At 39.1% G+C, this 15,311-nt stretch overlaps 1 protein-coding gene across 2 annotated transcripts in view; it reads right to left on the bottom strand.

Annotated features, from left to right (window-relative positions):
* The window catches only part of NUP107 (nucleoporin 107), a 44,699-nt gene extending 30,016 nt beyond the window's left edge, over positions 1–14,683 (bottom strand). Inside the window, exons 1-7 of one of the 2 annotated variants that reach the window (XM_082849399.1) lie at positions 14,599–14,683; positions 12,774–12,865; positions 12,171–12,257; positions 11,396–11,514; positions 7,887–8,031; positions 2,770–2,873; positions 251–378 (exon numbers count right to left, since the gene is read on the bottom strand). In XM_082849399.1, coding sequence (XP_082705525.1) covers positions 251–378; positions 2,770–2,873; positions 7,887–8,031; positions 11,396–11,514; positions 12,171–12,257; positions 12,774–12,865; positions 14,599–14,606 — 683 coding nt within the window. In that variant the 5' untranslated portion in view covers positions 14,607–14,683. The remainder of the gene's footprint in view (positions 1–250; positions 379–2,769; positions 2,874–7,886; positions 8,032–11,395; positions 11,515–12,170; positions 12,258–12,773; positions 12,866–14,598) is intronic. The other variant, XM_082849400.1, reaches the window with a different exon arrangement.
* Positions 14,684–15,311: the final 628 nt, after the last annotated feature.

Below are 15,311 nucleotides of genomic sequence, written 5' to 3'. Positions count from 1 at the left end.
TTAATCTATCCTCTTCTAAATATTGCCGTCTTTTTAGCACTTTCCTTAAATCTTTACATGTATCCAATTTTTGGTAGCTACCAGCTTTATGATTAATATTCCCCTTTCCTCGTTAACTCACTTCTGACAACTAAGGCATTAGAAATGATAAGTATCACAAAATGGCAGAACCTATTTCCAAACACATCTTACTCTAACTTCCAAGTTAATCTGCCAGTTTATTTCTCTTTGAAGTCCTACACAACTTTACCTATACAAAGAAGCCAGCAGCCTCCATGTGACCATCTCCTGTTGAAGAAGCCAGAGCATACTGGCTGTTTTTGAAAACTTTTGAAGTCCAGGTGTTGCTCGGCTCACTATTTTACTCAGTATATTCACCTGAATTAAAAATACAAATGTAATAAGGTTTTCTATAATTTTGAGTCACAACTTCGTATTCTTCAAGTACATAGTGCTAAAACTATTTATATATATTTTATATATGTACATATTTATATTATAAATTTTTCCTGTCTATTGTCTTTTTGAAATTGAGTGTAATATAACATTCCCACTAGAAATGGCCTTAATTTGAAGTAAGGTGTGTTTATGTGAGTATATATGTAAAAGTTTAACAGTCTCTAGAGTTCAGATTCAACAATAACAGCCATGCGTGCGTTTTTCTCCTTGTACATCAACCCAGAAGATAAGCTAAATCTAACCTACACCCAACAAAATCATAACATGAACCAACAGAGCAGCAATGAAAATTAAAAATAAGGTATCTTCAAGTTTTATCTGAAAAATTTATACCATATAAAAAAATCAAGAAAAATATTTTCCTAAGACTGGTACCAAAACATTGTCATTTCTAACCAAACCTTAACCAAAATCCCTCCTTGCTGTAAAACAGTAGTTCTTAACCATTTGAGGACTTTTTGCAGAAGTCTAATGAAAGATATGGATGTTCTTCACAGAAACACACACCAAATTATTTAATAGGAGGTTTAAGGACCCAAGGTAAAAGAAACCTTTCTCAAAGGTTATGAATATTACCTCCTTATCAAGGGCAATTAAGAAACAGGATTGGTCTCATTCAGAAAATGAAGAATCACTACCAAAACAACAGGTTTCCCCACCCTTTAAAAAGTATTCACAAAATAATGTTACTTCTGTCTTAAGGCCAGTGTTTAATAAAAGTATTATCTGTATTTCTCATTCCTTTAATAAATTCTCTATTGGAATCCTAACTCCAATGATTCACTAGGTGATTATTATTGTTTTTGTTATTTAATGAAGCTACTGCTTTTATAATGGGACAATTCATAAACTGATTATTGAACTAATATTAAATGCTCAAAAAATATTGGCTATTACTATTATTTCAATTATTCTTGAATGCAATAGTTTCTTAAGTCCTTTCCTTTCCTTTAAAAGAGACTTAATTTTTTAAGCAGTTTTAGGTTCACAGCAAAACTGAGTAGGAAGTACAGCGAGTTCCCATTACTTTCTGCCCCCAAATACACACAACCTAACCCCCCACTATCAATATCCAGTACCAGAGTGGTACGTTTGTTACAGTCACTGAAGCTACACTGACATGTCATTACTACTGAAAGTCCATAGTTTACACAAGGGTTCACTCTTGGTGTTGTACATTCTATGGGTTTTGACAAATGTATAATGACATGTGTCCCTCATAATAATATCACACAGAATAATATCACTCCAGTAAAAAACCACTGTGCTCCACTTTCTATCCTTACCGCCCTTTGAACCCTGGCAACTGCTGATCTTTTTATTCTCTTTAAGTTTTCCCTTTTCCAGAATATTGTCTAGTTGCAATCACACCATATGTAGCCTTTGCATATTGGCTTCTTTCACTTAGTGATATGCATTTCGGGTTAATCCTCATCTCTTTATGGCTTGATAGCCCATTACTTTTAAGGGCTGTATAATATTCCACTGTCTGGATGAACCACAGTTGATTTACCCATTCACTTACTGAAGGACATCTTGATTGCTTCCATATTTAGGCTATTATGAATAAAGCTGCTATAAACATCTATGTGCAGGCTTTTGTGTGGACATATATTTTAAACTCTTTTGGGTAAATACCAAAGGGTATGAATGTTAGGTTACATGGTAAGAGTATGTTTAGTTTTGTAAGAAACTGAGACACTGTCTTCCAAAGTGGCTGTATCATTTTCCATTCCCACCAGCAATGAATGAGAATTCTTGTTCTACACCCTTGCCAGCATTTGGTTTTGTTAGTGTTTTGGATTTTGTTCATTCTAACAGGTGTATAGTGGCATCTTGTTTTAATTTGCTATTCCCTAATGATATATGATGTGTTTCTTTTTTAATTTTTATTTTATATTGGAGTATAGTTGATTTATAATGTTGTGTTGACATATGATGTTAAGCATCTTTTCCCATACTTATTTGCCATCTATAGATCTTCTCTGGTGATGTGTCTGTTTACATGTTTTGTCCATTTCTCAGTTAGACTGTTCATTTTCTTACTGTAGAGTTTTAAGTTCTTTGTATATTTTGGGTTTTCCTTTTTCAAAGATGCAGAATCCTTTTGTCCTTAGAAGAAATATTATATGGACTCTCAACGTGTAAAAAGCAGAGCTGCTCTGGCCGACCTTCTAACCATGCCACACTTGTCACTACACCCCAAGACATCCTCCTTAAATATAGTATAGAAATTCACAAGTTGATGCTGTTCAAAAAAAACTTAAAGAGTACTGAAGTCTGACCAGCAATGCAGTGAAATTAACTTACCTGACTACTACAAATGTTTTCATACTCTTCCACAAGGTCAAAAACTGTAGTTGAAGAGTGCTTCAAAAAAGACTGCAGGAAATCAGAAAACATACTCATGGATGCTAGAACACATTAAAAAGAAAAGGAACAGAAAGAGTTAAATGACATACTTCTAGGTAATTCTGTTTGTTTTAAAAACTTAAAAACATAGCTACAAATCCTTTTTTTAAACTGCTATATTTTTAAAAATATATAATTGTGGTAAAATATACATAACAAAATTTACCATTTTAACCATTTTTAAGCGTACAGTTCAGTAGCAGTAAGTACATACACAGTGCTGTGCTACCATCACCACCATGGGACCACAGAACTCTGCATTTTGCAAAACTAAACTCAGGATAGCCAAGGCAATCCTGAAAAAAAACTAAGCAGGAGGCATCACACTTCCTGATTTCAAACTACACTACAAAGCTATAGTATTCAAAACAGTACTGGCATTAAAATAGACACATAACCCAATGGAAAAGAATGGAGAGTCCAGAAATAAACTCCTACATATATGGTGAATTAATATTTGACAAGGGAGCCAAGAATATTGAATGGGGAAAGGATAGTTTCTTTAATAAATGGTGCTGGAAAAACTGGATAATCGCATGCAGAAAAACAAACTCAGACCCCTATCTTACACCACTCATAAAAATGAACTTGAAATGAATTAAAAACTTAAATAAGACCTGAAACTGTAAAATTCCTAGAAAAAAAAAAGTAGGGAAAAAGTTCCTTGACACTGGTCTTGGCAATACTTTTTGGATATGATACCAAAAGCACAAGCAATGAAAGCAAAAAATCAACAAGTGGGACTATATCAAACTAAAAGGCTCTATACAACTAAACAAACAATCAACAAATGAAATGGCAACCTATGGAATGAGAGAAAATATTTGCAAACTATATACCTGATAAGAAGTTAATCTCCAAAATATATAAAGAATTCATAAAATTCAAAAACAAACAATCCGATTTAAAAATAGGCAGAGGAGGGGCTTCCCTGGTGGTGCAGTGGTTGAGAGTCCGCCTGCCGATGCAGGGGACACGGGTTCGTGCCCCGGTCCAGGAAGATCCCACATGCCGCGGAGCGGCTGGGCCTGTGAGCCATGGCGGCTCAGCCTGTGCGTCTGGGGCCTGTGCTCTGCAACGGGAGAGGCCACGACAGTGAGAGGCCCGCGTACAGCAAAAAATAATAGGCAGAGGAACTGAACAGACATTCCTCAAAAGACATACAAATAGCCAACAGGTACCTGAAAAGATGCTCAACATCGCTAATCATCAGGGAAATACAAATCAAAACTACAATGAGATATCACCTCACGTCTGTTAGAATGGCTATCATCAATAACACAAGAAATAACAAGTGTTGGTGAAGATGTGGAGAAAAGGGAACCTTTGTGCACTATTGATGAGAATGTAAACTGGTTCAGCCACTATGGAAAACAGTATGGAGGTTCCTCAAAAAATTAAAAATAGAACTACCATATGATCCAGCAATACCACTTCCGGGTATATATTCAAAGGAAATGAAAACAGGCTTTCAAAAAGGTATCTGTACTTCCACACTTACTGCAGCATTATTCATAACAGCCAAGACAGGGAAAAACCCTAAGTGTCCATCACCGGATAAATGGATAAAGAAGTGGTATATATATACAACAGAATATTATTCAGCCATGAGAAAGAAAGTGATCCTGCTATTTGTGACAGGACAGACCCTGGATAGACCCTGAAGGCATTAAGTAAGATAAATCTGACAGAGAGAGACAAATACTGTACTATATCACTCATGAGGAAATCTAAAAAAGCCAAACTCATAGAAACAGAGAGTGGAATGGTGGTTTCCAGGGACTAGAGAGTGGGGGAATTGAGAGATGTTGGTTAAAGGGTACAAATTTGCAGTTAGAAGATGAGTAAATTCTGGAAATCTAATGCACAGCATTGACTATAATCAATAAACCTGTATTAGTTGAAAGTTGCTAGGAGACTAGATCTTAAATGTTCTCACCACAGAAATTATGATTATGTGATGTGAAAGTACAATGGAGGTATCAGCTAACACTAATAATATGCAAGTGTATCAAAGCAATATGTTGTATACCTTAAACTTACAGAATGTTATGTCAATTACACCTCAAAAAAAAAAAAGAAAAAAAAATCCTAAAACTATAACTCCCCATTCTCCCCTTTCCCTAGACCTTGGCAACCATTATTCTACTTTCTATGTCTATGAGTTTGACTACTCTAGGTGCCTCACATATGTGGAATCATACAGTATTTGTCCCTATGCCACTGGTTTATTTCATTTAGCATAATGTCCTCAAAGTACATTCATGTTGTAGCATGTGTCTGAATTATATGCCACTGTAAGTATATACCACATTTTATTTATCCTTCATCCATCAATGGACATTTGGGTTGCTTCTACCTTTTAGCCATTATGAATAATGGGGCTATAAATAAGGGAACACAAATCTCTTTAAAATCCTGTTTTCACTTCTTTTGGGTATATACCCAAAAGGCAGAATTTAGGTATATACCCAAGAGGCAGAATTGCTAAATCATATGGTAACTCTATTTTTAATTTTTTAAGGAAGCACCACTGTTTACCATTTTACATTCCCACCAACAATGTACAAGAGCTCCAATTTCTCCACATCCTTGACAACGTTTGTTATTTTCTGTTTGTTTGGGGTTTTTCTGTTTTTGTGGGGGTTTTTGACAGTAGCCATCCTAATGCGTTCAGGTGGTGTCTCATGGTTTTGATTTGCATTTCCTTAACGCAAATTATTACTTAATAATGCAACATTACAGATGTTGAGCAAATTTTCATGTGCTTATTGGCTAGGTTTTTTTTTTAATTTATTTTTGGCTGTGTTGGGTCTTCCTTGTTGCACGCGGGCTTTCTCACGCGGGCTTTCTCTAGCTGTGGCGAGTGGGGGCTGCTCTTCCTTGCAATGCACGGGTTTCTCATCGTGGTGGCTTCTCTTGTTGCGGAGCACAGGCTCCAGGCGCGCGGGCTTCCGTAGTTGTGGCACGCAGGCTCAGCAGTTGTGGCTTGTGGGCTCTAGAGCGCAGGCTCAGTTGTTGCGGCACATGGGCTTAGTTGCTCTGCAGTATGTGGGATCTTCCCCAACCAGGGCTCGAACCCATGTCCTCTGCCTTGGCAGGCGGATTCTTAACCACTGTGCCACCAGGGAAGCCCTATTGGCTAGTTTTATATCTTCTTTGGAGAAATGTCTATTCAAGTCCTCTGTCCATTTTTCAACTGAGTTGTTTGTTTTCTATTATTGTTGAGTTGTAGGAGTTCTTTCTACATACTGAATATTAATCTCTTATGAGATATATGATTTGCAAATATATTCTCCCACTCTGTGGGCTGCCTTTTCACTCTATTGATTGTTCTTTTGACACATATTTTGATGTAGTCCAAGTTATTTTGTCTTTTGTTACCTACAAGTCTTTGAAGATTCCAAAATGTATTATTCAGTAGTCTGTTGACCATTACTACAAAACCATGAGCCAGATTTTGAAACATCTGAATTATATTTTAAGTACACCATAACAAAGTAGCTGAGAAAGTTATAATAGATACTAAAATGACATGTTTTACTCAGGGAAAATACATACACTCTACTACAATACTGTATAATATTTAAGGCCTCAGCCATGGTTCACACTAAAAATGAAATATTTTATAGATTAAGTACAAAGTACTTTTGAGTCACTCAATATTTGAGTACTTATAACTGGCAAATACTACAAAGAAGCAGTGGTCACCAGAGAGTTAAGAGAAGGACTCTGGGACTTCCCTGGTGACGCAGTGGTTAAGAATATGCCTGCCAATGCAGGGGACACAGGTTCGAGCCCTGGTCCGGGAAGATCCCACATGCTGCAGAGCAACTAAGCCCGTGCGCCACAACGACTGAGCCTGCGCTCTAGAGCCCACAAGCCACAACTACTGAGCCCGCGTGCTGCAACTACTGAAGCCTGCACGCCTCGAGCCCGTGCTCCGCGACAAGAGAAGCTACCGCAATGAGAAGCCCGCGCACTGCAACGAAGAGTAGCCCCTGCTCGACGCGACCAGAGAAACCTGTGCGCAACAACCAAGACCCAACACAGCCAAAAATAAATAAATAAATAAATAAATTTATTCGGAAAAAAAGAGAGAGAGAGAAGGGCTCTGGAATCAAACTGCTTAGTTTCAAATCCTGGTGCCATCACTTCCTAGCCAGGTGAGCTCAAACAGGTTACTTAATCCTTTTAAGCAGCAGTTTCCTTTCCCTGAAAATGGAAACAGTTACTGTATCTATTTAATGGACCATGAAAGGAGTTAGTGTTCATACAGTGGTAAGCATACTGACTAGCACTCATATATGTTAGCTTATAATAATAAAATGAAGAAGAACCTATGTCATAATGTGCAGGTACAGAGACACTAAAGGCAGATTTTTTTTCCAAAAGGGAATGGTGATAACCAATGTAAAGTTAGAATAGTTACGGTACTGTTTGAAGAAACAACACTAGCATCCAGGCCAAATAAAACACGTCGACAATGTCAGATAAAAATTAAACCAAAAGAAAAAGAGAAGCTCTTTCAACAGCACAAATATGGAAATAAAAATATTAGAGACTAGTCTAATAACCTAACAGGCTACTACTTATACTGAAAGATTAAACGGCAAAATGCCGCTCCAACTGAGAACTAACGTGAGGTTCTCAACCTCCTAGAGCTACATCAAATGTCGTAGCCATTACCATAACTAGTTGGCTTAACAAAAAAATTTTTTTTTTTTTTTTGCGGTACGCGGGCCTCTAACTGCCGCGGCTTCTCCCGTTGCGAAGCACAGGCTCCGGACGTGCAGGCTCAGCGGCCATGGCTCACGGGCCCAGCCACTCCGCGGCATGTGGGATCTTCCCGGACAGGGAACGAACCCGTGTCCCCTGCATTGGCAGGCGGACTCGCAACCACCGCGCCACCAGGGAAGCCCCCAAAAATATTTTTTAATGATGTTCAGGAATAGGAGATAATTTCCTTGATCTTAGTAAAACGACAAGCTACTGTGTTACAAACAAAGTTTTACCAGCTTCTCCAGGATCGTCCTCCCGTAACATAACAGCACTGAGAGTTACATCTTCTGTTACACTGTGGGGCTCTGTGTTTGTGAAGAGCCCTGCACGCTGTGATGAGAATGCAGCGGCCCAATTACTGTCATCCAGATTAGTTACCTGAAAAAATAAAAGGAAGATACAGAAAAGTAATGTGGTTATTGCTGCTGAGTGAATGAAGACTTCAATACTATTAAAACCTTTTAAAGACCATAGGTATGTGTTTTTCACTTTTAAAAGACAGCCATGGGGCCATTTTATTAAGGAAATCATGGCTTTTTTTTTTTTGGCCATGCCATGAGGCATGTGGGATCTTAGTTCCCCAACCAGGGATTGAACCTGCGCCCCCTGCGCTGGGAGCTTGGAGTCTTTACCACTGGACCACCAAGGAAGTCCTGGTGGTTTTTTTTTTTTAAAAAAGGCAGTATATTCCTCCTTTTTAAAATTTATTTATTTATTTATTTTTGGCTGCACTGGGTCTTCCTTGCTGCACACAGGCTTTCTCTAGTTGCGGTGAGCGGGGGCTACTCTTCGTTGCGGTGCGCGGGCTTCTCATTGTGGTGGCTTCTCTTGTTGCAGAGCACAGGCTCTAGGCGCACGGGCTTCAGTAGTTGTGGCTCGCGGGCTCAGTCGTTGTGGGCTCTAGAGCACACGCTCAGTAGTTGTGGTGCACGGACTTAGTTGCTCTACAGCATGTGGGATCTTCTGGAACCAGGGATCAAACCCATGTCCCCTGTATTGGCAGGCAGATTCTTAACCACTACGCCACCAGGGAAGTCCCAGTCCCAGCTTTTTAGTTTTCTTCTTTGTACTACTCCATACTTTAAAAAAAAAAGCCAATAAAGATTCCATTTTGTAATATTTAAGCTGATATTAATAAGTAAACTAATATCAGCTTTAGTTCTATTGCTCTAGGACTAGTTCAAATCAATTTTTTTAATTTTGGGCAATAGTACAGGATGAATGATCCAGTTTCTACAACAAATAAATGGTAAAGAAAAAAAGAATGATGGAGGAACTTATAGATTAAAATACTTAAGAGACATACCAAGCAAATGCAATGTGTTGAGCTTGTTTGGATTCTGATTTGAGCAAACCGACAACTGGGCTTCCCTGGTGGCGCAGTAGTTGAGAGTCTGCCTGCTGTTGCAGGGGACATGGGTTCGTGCCCCGGTCCGGGGGGGATCCCACATGCCGCGAAGCGGCTGGGCCCGGGAGCCGTGGCCGCTGGGCCTGCACGTCCGGAGCCTGTGCTCCGCAATAGGAGAGGCCACAATTGTAAGAGGCCCGCGTACCGTAAAAAAAAAAAAAAAAAATTGACACAACTGAAGAAGTATGAACACTTAATGAAATACTTATTGTAATGGAAAAAGTACACATAAAATGGCTATTTGAAATCATAAAGGAATTACTCTGTGTGTGTAGGGAGGGGTTAGATGTGTTAACAATATTGTACTTATGTTAAAGAAAGCATCTTTATGTTTCAGAGATACCTATTGAAGTATTTATGGATAAAATGGTATGAAATCTGGGAACTATAATGTGGGAGAAATGCTTGTGGGTATAGATGAAACAAGATCAGCCGTATGCTGATAACTGTTGAAGGTGGGCAATAAATACATGGCGGCTTACTCTACTATTGTATTTTTGGACATATTAAAAAATAGTAATAAAAAGCTTTTTTAAATTTACCTTTACTTAAAATCTAGGCATGAGCAACAATAAAAATGTACCTTTAAATCAGTCTCCCCAAGGAAAAATGCTAAAGATGGGTGCTGAGGCCCTACATATTAGTGAGGTAGTAACTATGGGCTGAGGAGAGCTTAGCTGCAGCTACTGAAGACTGCTTGATAGTTTACTCCCTTCTGGATACTAATCATCATTATTATAAAGATCAAACTGAAAATCTTACACAGCAGTGATATCCTGCATTCAGAAAAATACTTTGGTCCATAACCAAATCTTGGCAGGTAGACACACGGTAAAATCAACATGGCAAATAACTGTACTTCCTTCAGGGCTATCTAAGACCACTTCTCACAGCTGATATTAAAATTGGCAAAACAGGGACTTCCCTGGTGGTCCAGTGGTAAAGAATCTGCCTTCCAATGCAGGGGATGTGGGTTTAATCCCTGGTCAGGGAGCTAAGATCCCACATGCCACAGGGCAACTAAGCCCATGCACCACAACTATTGAGCTCTCGCACCTCAACTAGACAGCCCGCACGCCACAACTACAGAGCCCACGCACCCTGGAGCCCACGCACCACAACTAGAGAGAGAAAACCAGTGTGCCACACCTAGAGAGAGAAAACCCGCACGCTGTAACAAAGAGACCACGCGCCGTAACGAAAGGATCCCGCATGCCTCAACAAAAATCCCGTGTGCCCCAATTAAGACCCAAAACAGCCAAAACAATAAGGAAAATAAATAAATATTCAAAAATAAAATAAAATAGGCAAAACAAATCAAGACAATATCTTTGACTACAAAGTAATTTCCAAACATTTTGTAATAATCAATACATATTTACTCTATCCTGGCCTTTAAAAGAGTAACAATTTTACTATTAATCTTGCAGTTCTGAAGCAGTAAATAATAAAACTCATTTTCTTTTGCTTAAACACAGAAGCAGTCAATTCACTCATGTTTTTAAGAGGAATAAGAATAAACATTGTCAAAATAAACCAGTTTCATAAGCAAAGTAAAACTGTTCAATGACTAGATCACTGTTAGATATTAACACTCTAAAAATTCGTAAGACTGTAATAAACATTGCTAAGATGGATTTAACCTTCTAAGACAAGGAGAGGTTTAACATGCAAAACCTCTTTTTAATAAGCACAGAGCCAAATAAAGAGCCATTTTTATCTTGTTTTTGGAACTAAATGGGCCATAATACTCTACTACTCCAACAAAAGTCTTCCATTTTCTTCTTCTCAGTTAGACACAATTCTTTCTTTTTCTATAGGGTATTTTAAGCACCTAGGTCACGTCATTCTGTATCACAGTTTATAAGACATTTCTTTTGCTATTATAAATATTGTACCATAGTGATTCCTAAAGAGTGTCTCATCTACTTCTCCCAAAATTTTCTCCTCTTTCCTTTAATGCTTTGTCCTCCTTCCTTATGACAGTCTTCATTGATTACTCCCGGCTTCCTTCTCTTCTATGCTTCTTGGGCTCAGCTTTTATACCAATAGCAACCAATCGGAATTGATTTATTCTGATCAGCAAACTGTCAGATTAACACATTTTGTAGGCAACTAACTGCCGCTGGTGCCACAGCTTCCACCTATGACATGAGTATGCTTAAGGGTCTCAGTTTTCTGAAAGTCTTTCTAATCAAAACCTGATTTCAATTAACATAACCGAATTACTTTACTTTATGACAAATAAGACTTCAATTCTCATTAAAAGCTTTTAAGCTAAATATCTTACGTTAATAATTAGGAAGAAAATTTCAGCTCCATCTTTCTACATACCATAGACAGATTTCCCAAGAACCCTGAAGACTGTGTAAACCGAGGAGACCTCCCTCCAGTTCCAAGAATGCAGAAAACATCTGGCTGCCTTAGTAAGCTTCGGTTTGTTGGAGTAACTACTAGGAAGAGGTTAGTAAAAAGAATTCGAAATGCGTGAGCCTTGATCATGGAAGAAAACAAGCAAACAAACAATAAAGAATAATTTTCACTTTTCAATTATTTAGATTCTAACCAAATAAATACTTTCAATTATTAACATTTCCATCATATGAAGATTCAACTTATTTTCCTAACATTAATTTTTGGTACTACTGAGCCCACCAAGAAAAACTTTACTGCAAACAGAGATGCTTTCATTATAGCACAACTGAGCATAAAAAAAGGGACACGAATGAGTCCGTGAATTTGCCAAATTCTAATTTTATAAAGCATACTATAGTATAGAGTACATGGGCCCTGGAGTAAGCAGATTATGATTCGAATTTTGGTTCCATTACTTACATACTTACCTAGCTATGTTATCTGGGTTAATCAACTTCTCTAAGTCTCACATTCAGTCTTGGCAAAATAGAGATAATACCTATGTCATAGTTAGTATGCATTTATGTAAAGAACAGTGACTTACACATGGTAAGAGTTCAACAAATAGTAACTGCAATCATTATTATTTGTTCTTAATTAGAGATAATTTATAAAATATAATATATATTATGGTATTAGTTGCTATTATTGTTATCATTATTAAATGCTTTAAAAGCAAAAAAAAAAATCTTACAAGGTTGTCTAAATGAGCTGGGAGTTCGGGGGATAACCTGGTTTCTTGGTGTAGTATTAGCAAAAATTTCATCTTGGGATGCCCGAACTACAGGAAAAGTTAAGAAAAGTTTTTCATGTAGAAAAGACACCATCAAAGATAGAATGAACCATATTTACACTATACAAAATATGTGAATACATTTTTCAAGGGCAAAGTATCTTATGGCTACCACATTTTCTATGCAAAGAGTAAATAATTCCCTCTCCCCTTTAAATTCTCAGTTATCAGTCTTAGGTTACTACACATTGAACTAAAAGTTGTTAGTCAGATTTCAAATAATAAAAAAAATCTAATCTCAGCAGAAGCTAACCACCGTATGATGGTTAGCAGTAAAATGGAACATCCTTATTTTCAGGGAAACATGAATCTCACTGAATTTCAGCATTATACTTACAAAATAACACATCTGGGAAGTTTAAAAAAAAACAAACCTAAAACTAATGTCCATAGCATTTTATTATTATAGCTAGTGTTTAATATCGCTCATAAAAAGAAAAGTCTATAATCCTGATTCCCAACATGTTGCAATTTTTATAATCATGCTTAAAATGCAAAGGATACTTAAAACTCTTTTTTGAGCACTCTGTTTTCGTGCAGTCCGAGTCACCTCTGCCTCCCGGATCACAGGAGATGCCATCTCTTCAAAGCCACTCCTAAAATGGCATAATCAAGCTCATGTGAATGAAATGAGAATGTAGCATTTGCAAAAAAATTTTATCATCATGATTGGACCAAAGGATCCTAAGTCAGTCAAGATGCAGATCATCCCAGTAGCCAAGTCTTTGATATTTTTGTTGACAATGCCCCTATGGCTCCAAATCCTGCGTATCCCTCAAAGTCCTGCTCACATTTTACCTGCACAAAGACTTCTATGACTTTCTAATACTTACTTGTTATTTTCTCCTATGGAATTATTTTAACACGTGGAATCTAAATCTATATTATAACACTGTTTTAGATAACTGCTTCATGAAGGTAAACCTTTCCTCTTTGGACTGAGGTCCCTAAAACTGCAGGAACTCTTAAAAGGATCTTCTGTAGTTTCCAAAATACTTCAAACCATGGATACCACTATTTAAGCTGGTGACTTGGGAGGCTAAGTAAAAAAGAAATCTAGTAAATTGGAGAGAAATGATCCTTCAAGTTTTTTCTCCCCAGACTACACTAAAGGTGTCTCCTGTCTCAGCACTACTGTGGTCACAATGCCCTTGTCATTCTCTGCCCAAAGTCTAGAAAATAAATTGTGTGAATTAAGAGGCCTGTATCTTAAGACAAGAATCTAATATGCATTTCCTCCACTTGAAAATCTTCAGATAGCTATCTCTGGCCTACAGAATCAAGTCCAAATTTCCTAGCATGGTTTTTACAATCTGACCCCAGCTTACCAGTCCAGCCTTATATTCAGCCAAAACATCACTCCATACAAACATACACTGCATGTGACCATTCGGCTACGCTTTCATATCCTTACACCTTTGTACATGTTGCTTCTTTTACAGAGGCCTACATTTGCCCCCTTGGTCTACCTGGTGAATACTTACTCATCAAACAGCCTCCTGGAATCTAGAGACACACAGATCCAGGTTGGCAACTTGGTTCTTCTATTTGTTAGCTTCCTAACTGACCAAGGTCCTTAACCTTTTTTAGCCCCAATGTTAGGTGTAAAAAGTAGCTATCCTCACAGGATTGTTAGAAAGATTAAATTAGCTAATAATATATTTAAAGCGTTTAAGTTAGTCAGTGTAGGCTACTGCTACTATTCAAACACCAACTAGAAAGCATTCTCCTTTGAGAGGTCTTCCTGATACCTCCCATGACAGGGAGACTTCACTGCTCCCCATTTCTTTTCCCACAGAGCAGTACAAAATACTTATCACTCCGTACTACTCGGCTGTCTCCTCCACTACACATTCCCCCGAGGCCAAGAACCTTGAATAACTCATCTTTAACGCAGATGTCTGGCATAGTGCCAGGGTCATAGAAAGAACACAATAACTATCTGGTGCTGGAACCTGTAATCAGAAAGTCTGGGCTGAGATCCCTGTTCCATCACTGACTGGCTCTGTGGTCTACGGCAGGTCACTCAGCATCTCGAATGCCGGGCCACCTCCTACCTCGCCCAACCCAGGAGCGAAAAATGTTGCGCGAAAGTGAGTAGATGGCAGAGCCGCCGTGGGAACCAGGAGATTATCATTAGCCGTATCCCTTCCCGACCCAAGCGGCCTTTCTCCCATCAGCTGCAGTCCCCCCAGCCCGGAAAAGGAGTCCTAGGGTCAGCACCCGGGCCCTCGTCGGCTTCCTCTGGGAGTCGGGTTTCACCTGTTTCGTTCCTCCAACACCCTGGAGGGACAAGTGTCCGGGCTCGGCCGTCACCACCAGAACTGACCTGTCCATGGCTATAGCCTTCTCCCACCGAGAACCTTGCAAACTCAGTCCCAGCTTAACCACCGCGTTTCAGCCTTCCCGCTCTCCGGAAGCAAACCCTTTGACCCGGAAGCACGTCCTCGCTAAGTCGCTGTAGAAAAAAGAAGCGAGAGGCGGGAGGGGAGAAGGAACAACTTCCCATTCGGCACATGCGCAACTTCTTCGGTCTGCCGCCGCTTGTCCGGTCTGCGCAGGCGCAAAGGTGTGCCGGCGGTTGACGTCACTGGGCGGGGCGGGGCAGGACCGGGGCGGGGCAGGGGGCGGGGCAGGAAGGAGCATTTCGCCTCGCTGTGCGGCCGCCCCTTTGCTTGACTGGCATTTATGGGCGTGGTCCAGGCGCCGGGATTATCCTGCTGGGATACTTGACGTATATTGATAGTCTAGAAAAATGTGAAGTCATTTCCTGGTATTCTCTGTCAGAAACAGCCTGGACCTGGAATTCTGACGTGCAGTCTCTGCGCTACACCTCGGGGGTCCCTGTCTCTCTCTTACTGTACTCACCTTGTTTGAACTGTAGTGTAAACCCCCTACAGTTTTTGAAATTGTTTTCCTTAATAGCTATTTGTTCTTTACTTGGTATTTTTCCCTATTAAGGAGAAAAGGATCACCTGTCTTAAAAAAGCATAAAGATGTTGGTATTGCCCTCTATTTCAAAGTGCAGGATAGGCAAAAAGA

Source organism: Leucopleurus acutus, assembly GCF_964270905.1.
Source record: "Leucopleurus acutus genome assembly, chromosome: 11".
Lineage (NCBI taxonomy): Eukaryota > Metazoa > Chordata > Mammalia > Artiodactyla > Delphinidae > Leucopleurus > Leucopleurus acutus.
Note: the sequence above shows the minus strand (reverse complement) of the source record. Positions and strands in the feature narration are given on the sequence as shown.